Source organism: Pipistrellus hanaki (genome assembly GCF_964339955.1).
Source record: "Pipistrellus hanaki genome assembly, chromosome: 14".
Lineage (NCBI taxonomy): Eukaryota > Metazoa > Chordata > Mammalia > Chiroptera > Vespertilionidae > Pipistrellus > Pipistrellus hanaki.
The window spans coordinates 37,388,291-37,400,768 of record NC_140516.1 but is presented as its reverse complement, the minus strand read 5'-3'; the positions used below and the strand labels follow the sequence as shown (position 1 = coordinate 37,400,768).

At 44.7% G+C, this 12,478-nt stretch overlaps 1 protein-coding gene across 1 annotated transcript; it reads left to right on the top strand.

Moving 5' to 3' along the window:
* The first annotated feature begins 304 nt into the window (after positions 1 to 304).
* On the top strand, positions 305 to 10,928 carry SLC25A28 (solute carrier family 25 member 28). Its single transcript, XM_084903922.1, has 4 exons — positions 305 to 695; positions 7,405 to 7,633; positions 8,925 to 8,981; positions 10,087 to 10,928. The coding sequence occupies exons 1-4, from the start codon at positions 405 to 407 to the stop codon at positions 10,602 to 10,604; spliced, it is 1,095 nt and encodes a 364-aa protein (XP_084760048.1). The 5' UTR covers positions 305 to 404; the 3' UTR covers positions 10,605 to 10,928.
* Positions 10,929 to 12,478: the final 1,550 nt, after the last annotated feature.

The window sequence follows — 12,478 nt, the reverse complement described above, 5'->3', positions numbered from 1 at the left end:
GCTTTTAAGTAGCCAATCGGATCCCGGCGTGGTGCGGCCGGGTATCAAGGGTGGTTGAGCTTCTCAAAGTTCTGCCTCAAGTTTCACATGTCAGCCAATCAGCGGCCAATAAACAAGAAGCTTCCAAGATCAAAGGGAAAGGGGTGGGAACCACGCCTGCGGACGGAAGAGTGACGGGTCCCTGCACGAATAGCGCAGAGAGAGTATGCTACGTCACCAAAGGGGCGGAGCTAGTCTGGCCGCCGCGCCAATGACGGGCTGGGGGCGTGGCCACGGGGCTACGCGGGAGCGGGAGCACAGGGGCTGGCTGGGCCGCGCCTGAGGCCGACGCAACGGGGCCGGGGGGCGGCGGCGGCGGCGGCAGCGGCGGCGGCGAGGGTGTGCGCCGTGGCTGCCCCGGGTGGATGGAGTTAGAGGGGAGGGGTGCTGGCGGTGTGGCGGGGGGGCCGGCGGCTGCGCCGGGGCGGAGCCCCGGGGAGTCGGCGCTGCTGGACGGGTGGTTGCAGCGGGGCGTGGGCCGGGGGGCCGGCGGCGGGGAGGCCGGGGCCTGCAGGCCCCCGGTGCGGCAGGATCCGGACTCCGGCCCGGACTACGAGGCGCTGCCGGCGGGAGCCACTGTCACGACGCACATGGTGGCGGGCGCCGTGGCAGGCATTCTGGAGCACTGCGTGATGTACCCGGTCGACTGCGTCAAGGTGAGAACTCGGACCGGCTCCGAACCCAAACCTAGGGCTGACCCGACCCCTGGGGTCCAGTCCGGAGCCAGGATCCAGGCTCAGAGCCGGAGCCGACAGGAGTTCTTTCCTAGCTCTGCCACCAGCACACAATTCGACCGATACTCTCCATGCAAGCAAGGTCCCGGCTGGGAGTTGACCCCAGCCAGGAGCCAGGACCCATTTGTAACCGTCAGTGAGATCTGAATCGGGACTCTGGAAGGAAATTGTGTCAGCCCAAGCCCTGGATCTCAGCTGGCATTGCACAGGAAAATAGGGTGGGATGGGATGAGGACAGGTAAGTGCTACTAACTTGATTAAGGTGAAGCCAGCTGGCATGCATCAGACCCTTAGTGGCTGGAGAGGCTCTGGCAAGCGCTTTTACACGCTCCTTGCTGTGTCTCCCCTCAAAAGTGACGGGGCAGGAATCAGAACCTGGGACCTCTCAGCTAGATCCACGAGGGATTGGAAATTATCGTGCAGTCGTAATGCAGAGTACCACACTGGAAATAACGTGGGGAAAGAGGTTTCGGTTTCTCTGTGCAGCAAGCGTGCCACCCCACCTATTTCCTGAACATGCAAACTGAGCTGGGGTCAGGATTGTGTGCTGTATGCCGGGAGCACATCAGCTCCCGACCGAGAGAGGGCACTGACTGTGTATTTCTTGAGCCCTCTGGAGTAGACAAAAAAGGGGAAAGTGGCCTAGGAGGCAAGCATTACGGTATCAGAAAGAGGATGTAAGTGTGAAGAAGATTATAGGGGCTCAATTCGAGGGCAGGATTTGGGTGAAAATACGCAGGCTGCTTAGCGAACACAGAAGTCAGGTCCTTCTGCAGGAGGCTGGGTGAAGAGGGGAAACGGGTTATTCTTTACAGTTCTTATTATGCACGAGCTAGGCTACCATCCACTAAAAACACAGAGCTAAACTGAGAAGTACTGGTAAACTTGAGGGAGGGGGGTGTCTCTAGAAATAAATATGACAGAGACTGGTGCCTCCTTTCCATGGTTAAGGGTATGGTCAAACAAGGTCCTGACGGCTCTTTGATGCATGCTTTTGCCTCAAATAAGGGAAATGTTATATATTCAAAAGGAGAGTCTCAATTTGAGAAACGCAACCTGTCTCTTCTGCTTTTCCCTGGACCCAGTACCGGTTCATGTTTTCCTTAGTAATGTGGATGAGGAAATGGGGAAAGGGCTAGTCAGCTTTGTGGATGACAATGCGTTGGTAGTAGGATGCTAGTACATTGCAAAGGTAACTCCTAACAGGGGCCATGCCCGTGGAAAGGGTGAATGCCCTTGGCTAAAGTGGACATTAGAATTTTAAATGCCCTTGTCAACGGGGAGGAATAGAAATGAACAGTAAAATCCATCAGAGAGGAGTAAGAAGATGGTTATCGCTCTATCAATATTGACATGTAAATTGGATAACTACAAATGAAAGAGATTCAGACATTTATGTAATAGAGGCTAGGTTGAATGACTGAATGGTCAGTGCTGTATATCCAAAAGCTAATATGATCTAACTGCAAAATAACGTCACTATACTTAGACTGGGAGTGAAGAGCAGGGCCTAGGGTGCCCAGTTTCAGGATAGGTATCGAATGAAAACTAGATCAAGGAACGCAATGAAAATTATTTAATGACTTGAAAAATACAATGCATTGTAACTGACTTAGAAATATTACAACTTACTCCATGTATTTACATACGTAATGCTATTGTTGCTGTAAACATTTTACCAATTCCTCTGGTAGAAATGCCTCTGGAATATTTGGGGCAGGCAAATCTAATGGGGCAAATCTTTGTCCTGTGACAAAATGGAATGGAATTTTTAGTAACCGAGACCATTCAGAATCAAGTATGTCAGATAAGGTGGGAGATCAAAATATGTAATACTAATTAGGGTCAAAGATAAGGTGGAACCCAAAAGCAAGGAGACCTATGAACTCCTAGCCTGAGAAATCCATTGAGGGAACCGCTTCTGAAGAAGGGTTCCAGAAATGTTTTGCATAACCATGGCATTGCCAGGCGTCACTTCTAGCCTTCCAAGGTAACTACAGTTATTTTTGAAGAACAGTTCTTACTCATTTGCATAAGTCTTAGAATTTTTCTTAAACTTAGTCATACAACATTATAGTCACGCCTCAGTGCCCTACATTAAAATAAATATTTTTTTAATCAGGAAGAATAATACACAAGAGTCTTCAAAAACAAACAAACAAAAAAACTACTTTAGAGGAATCCTTTTCATTTGCCATTAATGCTGGGACTTAAATGACTAGAGGGAAGAACTAGGTGAGATCAGTAGGAGTTGGTGTCAGTATGTTAAGTACTTGTGCAGACATGAAAGTAAAATGCAAACCTCTTCAGAAAAGGCTTCACAGTTCACTTGTCCCTGGCAGCTCTTCTTCCTCTTTACCATAAATGAGAGGCAGTGAAGAAGAGCTACCCAACCGACCCAACCAACCCAACAGTACCCTAAGGCGAGAGGCAGCCATCTGTGCTGGAGCCTCTGGTGCAACCACGGTATTAGCAAATGAAAGCCGACATTGCTCCATGCCTTGCAAACCTGTGTACCCCCAGCCATTTATCTGGGTCAAGTCAACTTAAAATATCCTTGGGAGGAACCATGGAAGTCAGCTAAGCCTTGCTAGGCCTTGTAATTATTCAGCCAACTATTTCCATAGTCATAGGGTAGTTTGAGAACCCAAATAAATCCCCGTTTTCCTTTTCTGGGAGGCAAGTACCAGACTTTATAGGGACAGGCTCTGCAACTCAAAGCAGACAGAACTTCTCAAAACCATCTGGCAAAGTTACCCACCAGTCACCAAGGTGCCGCTTTTTGATTCTATAAGCAGTGAAGCAAATAATCTACCCCCATAAGTTAGAGGGGCATTTTTTCTAAACTCCGGATGTAAATGGATATCAATACTCATTTGGTAGAGATTAAGAAATGGAAACCTTGATGAGAGATTAAGAAATGGAAACATTGGCGTATTTGATTTTCTTGCTTATAATAATAATAAATATTCAATAAATGGCAGCTGTTCTTATTTGCCGAGCATTATCTGACATGCCTTATATTCATTCATTTATTTAATTGTTGAAACAACTTCCTGAAGTAGACACCACTTTCAATATTTCACAGATGAAGAAAGGAGGCAAGTGAAGTAACTTGTCCAAGGTCATATAACTTAAGTGGCAGTCAGGATCTGAATCCAGTGTGACTCCCAAGCCTTCCATACAGCCTCTCAAAAGCAGGTTTCCAGAACCAGGTAAAGCACAGAATTTCACAGTGGTGCTGGTTCCTAAACGTGACCTATGGATTAAAAACTGGACATATAATTATAGCCACAGAGAAACTAATCCTCACCGAGGACATTTTCATTGATTTTTAGAGACGGGAAAGGAGGAAGGGAGGGAGGGAGGGACACAGAGAGACAGATAGAAGGAGAAAGAAACATTAATGTGAGAGAGTTATTAATTAGTAATTAATCAATGAGTTGCCTTGCACATACTCCCTGACCTGGGACAGGCCAGGGGTCAAACTTGCAACTTAGATCTGTTCCCTGACTGGGAATCAAACCCAAGATCTTTCAGCATATGGCATGACATTCCTACCAACTGAGCCACATCAGCCAGGGCACGGAGAAGCTTTAAAATGAAAATAACTGAATTAAACCTGATCTATTAGTGGCTAAGGACCAGTTAGTTGCCCATGCGTATTTGTGGAATGACATAACAATTTATAACACTGCCATGGTCTGCAAATTCTAAGATAGGAACTAATATTTCTGAGAACCGTATTTGAATACAATAAGAAGCCTATTTCTAATACCTTATAAATTACCAATGGCTTTTACATGCCTTAAGTCTTTGAATCCTCACAGCAGCTCCATGAGCCAGCCATTCTTAGTCTTATGCTATAGACTGTGCAATATTATGGTTAATATGTCAGAAAGGTTGACATATCCAAGACCACACATTTAGCTAAGCTGGGGCTTAAACTCAGGCTTTCTGACTCAAATGTGGCTTGTCTTACCAAACCACTTATCTCCCTACTAGTTAGTTTGGCTTTTCTTCAAAGCCAGGATTTTTATATTGAAGGCTATTAATTCTTAGAGATTTCATCTTTTTCCAAAATAGAGATTTATTGGCCAACACATTTGAGAAACTATATTCATTTTTCTAATTGGCAAGCTTATGCCTGGGTCCTCTTTACAAGGGCTTACTTTCATTGAATTAGAATTGTGTGTTAGGTTTAAATGTGTGTAAAATATTCAGAGTAACTTACCTCCAGGTTTCTTGGAGGTAAAGGGTTCCAGGCCTCTGAGGCCAGACCTTTCAAAACTGCCTAGGGCAGCCAGTGTGGCTCAGTGATTGAGCATTGACCTATGAACCAGGAGTTCACGGTTCAATTCTTGGTCAGGGCACATACCCGGGTTGCAGACTTGATCTCTAGTGCAGGGTGTGCAGGAGACAGCCAATCAATGATCCCCTCATCATCATTAATGTTTCTCTCTCTCTGAAATCAATAAAAATATTTTTTAAAAAGTAACTGGTTACCTAAATATGCTATTGACTCCAGTATAGCAGTACAATTTCTGAACATTCTCCATACACAAGATCAGTTTCAAATAAATTTATGGAAACACATAATAGGTAAGCCACTGGGCCCAATTTATCTATCAGTAGCCATAGCCAACAAAGAATTATAGCCTCTGAATAATTCATCTGATAGGTTTTATGCCCCTAGGTGATGGTGAAAGATCAGTAAGCACACCCTATATTGGATCAGAATTCCTTTTTGTTTTTGAGAAGTGGGAACAAATGTGTTTAGTTATACGGTGTATTTTTTTTTTTTTAATTAAACTTCCAGTAATTAACCTTTCAAGCTTCCAGTTCTTTGTTGGTAGCAGGCAGAAATAATATAGAGGAATGTGGATTGCTTGTGGCTGACTAGAACCTGTTAATCTGGATTCTGTTAATTCAGTTTCTTTTCTCCCATGCTCCTGAGAAAAGGCATTACTGTGGGGGTTCTAGATGGCCAACAGGAAGGTTCAAGCTTTTAAATGCAGATTCAATCAGTGATTAGAATGAAGTAGGAATTTAAACTGTATGGGCTTTAGTTATCCCTACTGGCTCACTAGTGGCTGATTTGCTACTTTTTGAACTGGTGCAGACATAGCTAAGATTCATTAGGTCTTTCTTTTATTCATTCAACAAACACATTTTGGGTGCCTACTGTGTTCCAGGCACTAGATACTGATTTTATATTTTGTGAGTCTCTATGCCATCTTAATCTTGAAATGGATTAATAGAAAAGAGATCTTTGAGAGACACAACTTTCAGAGAAACTTCCTCTTTGGGAAGTGTTTCAAATAAGATTAATTTCCCAAATTTTAATAAAACTTTGCCAAAGAATGTCATACAAAGTGACTACTGGGGACATTGAGATCTTGCTCCCTTCCCTGGCATATGTTGTCAGTTTGGCTCAAATAAACTCTTATAAAAATTCTCTACAAGCTTGGACATTTTTTACTGGTACATTGACAGACTCATATACTGGTAAATGGAATCATACAGTATACACTCTTGTGTCTGACTTATTTCATTTAACATTATGCTTGTTGGATTCATCCATGGTATTACATGTAATGAAAGTTTAAAAAGAAATAAAGTATCTACCATAAACTTTCATTCCAATCTTTGAACCCTCTAGAGCAGTAGTTTCTGTGTTTTCTGACAGTCTTAGGCTCTACAGCAGCAGGGTCGCCTAAAACCATCAGAAAACACAGATATTTACATTATGATTCATAACACTAGCAAAATTACAGTTGTGAAGTAGCAACGAAAATAATTTTATGGTTGGGGGTCACCACAACATGAGGAACTGTATTAAAGGGTTGCGGCATTAGAAAGGTTGAGAACCACTGCTTTAGAGGTTTCAAAGATTGTTTTATAGAGACTGATTTTATTCACTGATGTCAGTTTAGGGATTTGATCAATTTAGAATCCTGGAAGCCTCTTCAATTTTAGAGACTAGGTTGATTTCCAACTTCATAGTCTCAGGGTAAACTTTCTTCCCAGGAAATTAGAGCAGTATTTATTAGGAATGCTACTTTTGCCAAGACTTGATCTTACAGACCCAGCTGCCAATGCCAAACACTGAAAAAGTCAGATTATCAAATCTCAGTTTTATCAAAAGATGAGCCATCATCATCTCATTAGTCAGTGTAGAATTTGGTCGGGAAGGAGGCCTATGATCAGTCTTCAGAAATGCATCAAGTATGTGTAGACAATAAATACTTGACTTTAGAATCCATTTGTAAAGAGTTCTTAGCCTGAGTTATTAAGGCACAAAAGCCCCTTCTGAAACACAGGCTTGATATTTGTTGCTGGGGCTGTGAATCATTTTGGAGTTCTAGGACACTTACCAAGGGGTGATATCCTCGGGGAAAATAATGTTATTCTGTTCTTAGGGTCATAAATGACTAGAAAAAGAAAGGTCCAATGGTTAGAAAGATCGGGTATTAAATTTGGAAGCAAGCAAAACTGGATGCCGGGTACCACGCCCGCCCGCTGGCCTGATGCTACAAAGAAGGTCTACATAATGCCTGAAGCCTGAAAGTTGAGGTTGAGCAAGAACTTGGCATGACTGACATTGCACTTCTTCTTTCTGTAATTTCAGACCCGGATGCAGAGCCTACAGCCTGACCCAGCAGCCCGCTATCGCAACGTGTTGGAGGCTCTCTGGAGGATTATAAGAACCGAGGGCCTGTGGAGGCCCATGCGGGGGCTGAATGTCACAGCAACAGGCGCAGGGCCTGCCCATGCCCTCTATTTTGCCTGCTACGAAAAATTAAAAAAGACATTGAGTGATGTAATCCATCCTGGGGGCAATAGCCATATTGCCAATGGTATTGAGCCTTCCTGTGCTGGTTCCCCCATTTTCCCAACTCTTTGGGCTTGGCTGCTATCAATGCTTTCCAGTCTCAGCATGGTTTGGAGCTGAAGCTTTGGGCTGGGGTAGGCCAGATTATAGGGGAGGGACTTCCAAACCTGATGTTCTCAGACAACCGGCCGCTTCAACCCCACCCCTCCTTTGGGGCACCTCAACAAAGGGTTACAATATCCTCCCTTACCTACCAGCTTGACTCTTTCCTCTCATCATCTCCCTGGCATCAACTTCTAATGCCCTGGTCATATGGAGACACACACTGAACTACCCCGGTGTATATTTCTTGATAGTCGGGTGGTGTCCTGCTCCTCAGCAGGATCGGAGGTGACCCAGCCACCCAAGGAAGACACTAATGGAGCCCCAGCTCTTCGCTTCACCTTTTCAGGATCCCAACTGACTAGTGGCAGTTTTTGTCATTGAGGACATGACAAGACCTCAACAAGTGAATGGGGGTGGGACCAGGGACTTTTGTATGGAGAAGCCAGAGGGTTGAAGTTATGGAAGTAAGGGAATCTCCAGTAACATTCTGGAGATTGAGGATTGTCCAAAAACTAAATTGAGTGTAGAGAGCAGAGGGCAAGGAATATGGTAGTTCAATATGGTAGATAGACAGATGTTAAGATTTGGAGGCAGGTTGGGCTGCATAGGGGCAAAAGGATAGAAAGTCAGATTCTTTGATGAAGATCTGGCCACCTGCTCCTCATGTTCTCCCTCCACTGAAGGCAGTTGATTTGCTGGCATTCCTTCGCAGCAGTATATCTGTTTCCTATTTGGGGCATGAAGTGAATTTTTTTTTAAATAAAGTTTAAAAACTGATTTTAGAGAGAAATCAATTTGATGTTCCACTTATTAATGCATTCATTGGTTGATTCTTGTATGTGCCCTGATCGGGGATTGAGCACCCAACCTTGGCGTATCAGGACAATGCTCTAACCAACTGAGCTACCTGGCCAGGGCCTATTCTTGGAATCTTTATTGTTAAAATCTGGGCTGATTTCTTTGATTCTTCCTGCCCTTAGTATTCTAGATATGGAATGTATGTTGGTGATCTTACTAAGTTGATGAGAACAAATAACGTTCATTTCTCAGGACAGGACTGTAGGAGCAGTAGGTTCCCATCTTTTGACCTGGCTCTTAGCATCCCCTCACCCCACTGTGGTGTAGCACAGCCACTTCCCTTAGCTCTGAGCCTCAGCGAATCAGTCTCCCTCTCCAGACCTTACATGTGGCAGATGTTTTCTCCTTTGCAGGTGCGGCCGGGTGTGTAGCTACATTACTTCATGATGCAGCCATGAATCCAGCTGAAGGTAATAATTTCTCAAACTTTCCCTCTGTGGGCACCTGCATCTGCATCTATTTCTGGTTTGTAGAAGAAGCCTTAGAAACACCCGAGTTTTGGTGGGAAATCCTGCCGTGTTACGTTGTCTTACCACTAGAGGGCGCTCCATCCATGTCCGAATTTAGGAAGAGCCCCTTGGACTGGTAGCATATTCATTGAGATTTAATTCATCTTTAGGGCTTCCTTGGGGGGAAAAAAAAGATATGGCTCTACTTGGCCTGTTTCTTGGCCTTCTTGGAAGTCCCCTTTGTAGTGGAATTGATGTCACCTGAAGTATTAGCAGGTTATTTCAATTTTCAAAGAGATCAAGATGGATTTTGACATTTGAAAATACTGCCTTGTTGGAATAAAGATCATTGAGATAGGAATGAAAGGGTGAATTGTGGAGTTCAGTCCCTGCACTGTGGCTTGGATCTTGGCATTTTAATTGGATGATGAGGTACTCAAACAAATATGAAGGGATAGCATAATTGCCATGTTCCTTAACTTCTAGTTCTTTTGCCTGTCTGAGCAAGGCCATGGTGTGCAAAGGGCCAAAACTGAAGTGAAGATCCACAGAGCTCATACCATGTAGTCTACCTGAGGGTGTAGAGGATACATATTTGGAAACTGAAGCCACACTCTTGGCTAGGAATTTGTTTTCTTTTCGGTAGTACTCTTCTCCTGTGGGAGGAATAACCACCCTCCCATGGTAAGAGTTAGGCGCTCTTAGTACCTGAGGATGCACTGTGTTCACTGCCACCAAGCCATGTTTTGGGAGTTATAAAAAAGTAACATAATCATGATATAATGTCAGGTAAGTACCTATTTCAAGGAAACCCTCTATCTAAGGTGTTATTTAGCTGGTTTTAAAAAAATCCTGCAGAAAGTGGATTCATTATTTTTGGGCTTTTTGCAAACCCTCTCAAATCCCCTTCTCTCAAAGAAGGGAAACCTATCAGGCTGACAACTCACTCATATTTTTTTCTGTCTCCATTCCATTGGCCGACCTGCTCCCTTGGGACTCTGACTCTGGACACTGGCTCACCGGTTGGTTGTCGCCGTTTCTTCCTTCTCGTTGATGGCATTGCCAGTGGTCAAGCAGAGGATGCAGATGTACAACTCACCTTACCACCGGGTGACAGACTGTGTACGGGCAGTGTGGCAGAATGAAGGGGCCGGAGCCTTTTACCGCAGCTACACCACCCAGCTGACCATGAACGTCCCCTTCCAAGCCATTCACTTCATGACCTATGAATTCCTGCAGGAGCACTTTAACCCCCAGAGACGATACAACCCCAGCTCCCATGTCGTTTCCGGAGCCTGTGCAGGAGCTGTAGCTGCCGCTGTCACAACCCCACTGGACGTTTGCAAAACACTGCTCAACACCCAGGAATCCCTGGCTTTGAACTCAAACTTCACAGGACATATTACAGGCATGGCTAGTGCCTTCAGGACGGTATATCAAGTAGGTGGGGTGACCGCCTACTTCCGAGGGGTGCAAGCTAGAGTAATTTACCAGATTCCCTCAACAGCCATTGCGTGGTCTGTGTATGAGTTCTTCAAATACCTGATCACTAAACGGCAAGAAGAGTGGAGGGCAGGCAAGTGAAGTAGCACTGAATGAAGCCGGGGGTCCAGACACCACTGCTGTGCCCTGCTCACTCCAGCCTCAGCCTCTGTCTCCAGCCTCGAGTGGAGTTGGAAGGAAAGTAGAAGGCTCTCCCCAGGCTGCTGGTGTTTTGGCTAACACCAGTTACCGCCAACCTCCAATGCGCCACCTTTCCTTCCAGGCCCTACGCAAGTGCAACAAAGCACACACAGCACCTTGGACAGCCTCTCCATCCTGGGCCTGATGACCTGCTCTCGACTGTTAGGGAGGGATAAGCAGCTCAATCCCCAGATTCCTAATAAAAAACGTTTAAGTTAAATGGTTTCATTGGTTTGTCTTGCCAAAGGGAGCTGAAATACGGCCACTATTCTTGACGCATGAATGAAGGGGCCCAGAGGGAAGGTCTATTGCATATGTCTATATTTGGTTTCTGCTGATTTTCACAGCGATTTAAAACATTGAGGTCCTACTCCCCTTGTTTTAATAATTAGGCTCTAAGGAATCTCCCTGATGGCAGGAACAATGGGCCTTTGACAGATTCTAGCTACATAGGCACTTTATTTGTTTATTTGTTTATATAGCTTTAATGGATTTCCTATTGTTTTTTTTTAAATATATTTTTATTGATTTTGTACAGAGAGGAAGGGAGAGAGAGAGTTAGAAACATCGATGAGAGAGAGTCATCGATCAGCTGCCTCTTGCATACCCCCTACTGGGGATATGCCCACAACCAAGGTACATGCCCTTGACCGGAATCGAACCCGGGACCCTTCAGTCCCCAAGCCGACGCTCTATCCATTGAGCCAAACCGGTCTCAGCCCTATTTTGTTTTTTAAATACTTTTTTTTTTTTTTATTTCAGAAAGGGAGTGAGAGAGAGAAACATCAATGATGAGAGAGAATCATTGATTGGCTATCAAGCCCACAACCCGGGCATGTGCCCTGATCTTGAATCAAACTGTGACTTCTGGTTCATAGGTCTATGCTCAATGACTGAGCCACGCCGGCCAGACTAAATAGGTGCTCTTGATCCCACTATTGCCTTTTCCTGAGGGCAGGGTTATGATGCAGGAAAGGTAGATCTCTCTTCCCATTCTCAGCTCTGCCTGCAGCAGTCAAACTTCCCATGAGGCGCTTTGTTTTCTAATGCAGTTGCAAAACAAGTTATCTAGCAAGCTGCAAATTGAAGATTAGATGATAAAGAATAGCTTTCATTTTAAGGCTTTTACAAGTACTTTAACATTCATGATCTCATCTTGCTCAAAATCTGAGAAGTAGGTAGTGCAGGTATCTATCTTATAGGTAAGCAAAGCTCATAGAGGCTGACTTGCTCAAGGCCTCCCAGTAAGTGCAGAACTGGGACCCCAGCCTAGATCTTTTGTTCAAGAAGCAAAGCTAATTGTGCCATCCTGCAGACAGGAAATGAGCAGAGGGCATGCACTCCAACCTGCCATCTAAGGAAGCTCCCTGCCTGGCCAACACTTGGGCTGTTTGGAGACTTTCAGGGATGGGGCTTTCACTGTGCTTTGTGAGTCGGTCGATTACTTTTTGGGGATATCAGTAGTTATTAGCAACTTCTTCAGTACACAGAGTAGAAACCTAAACCCATGAAAATTCCATCTATCATTCTTGTTTGTCATTCATTTATTCAGTATCTACTGAGTGTCTCTATGGCAGGCAGCGGTGTCCATAAAGAGCTTATCTAAAGAGGAAGATAGATGTAAAAAGACAATTATAAGATTAAGTGACAAGAAATATGGTAGGATAAACTTAGAATACTCGTTCAGAGGACATAAGAATACTCAGCCTGGCCTTGACGACTAGGGGTAGGCTTTTGGAGGAGGTGACATCGGCATACACCGGGAAGACAAGCTA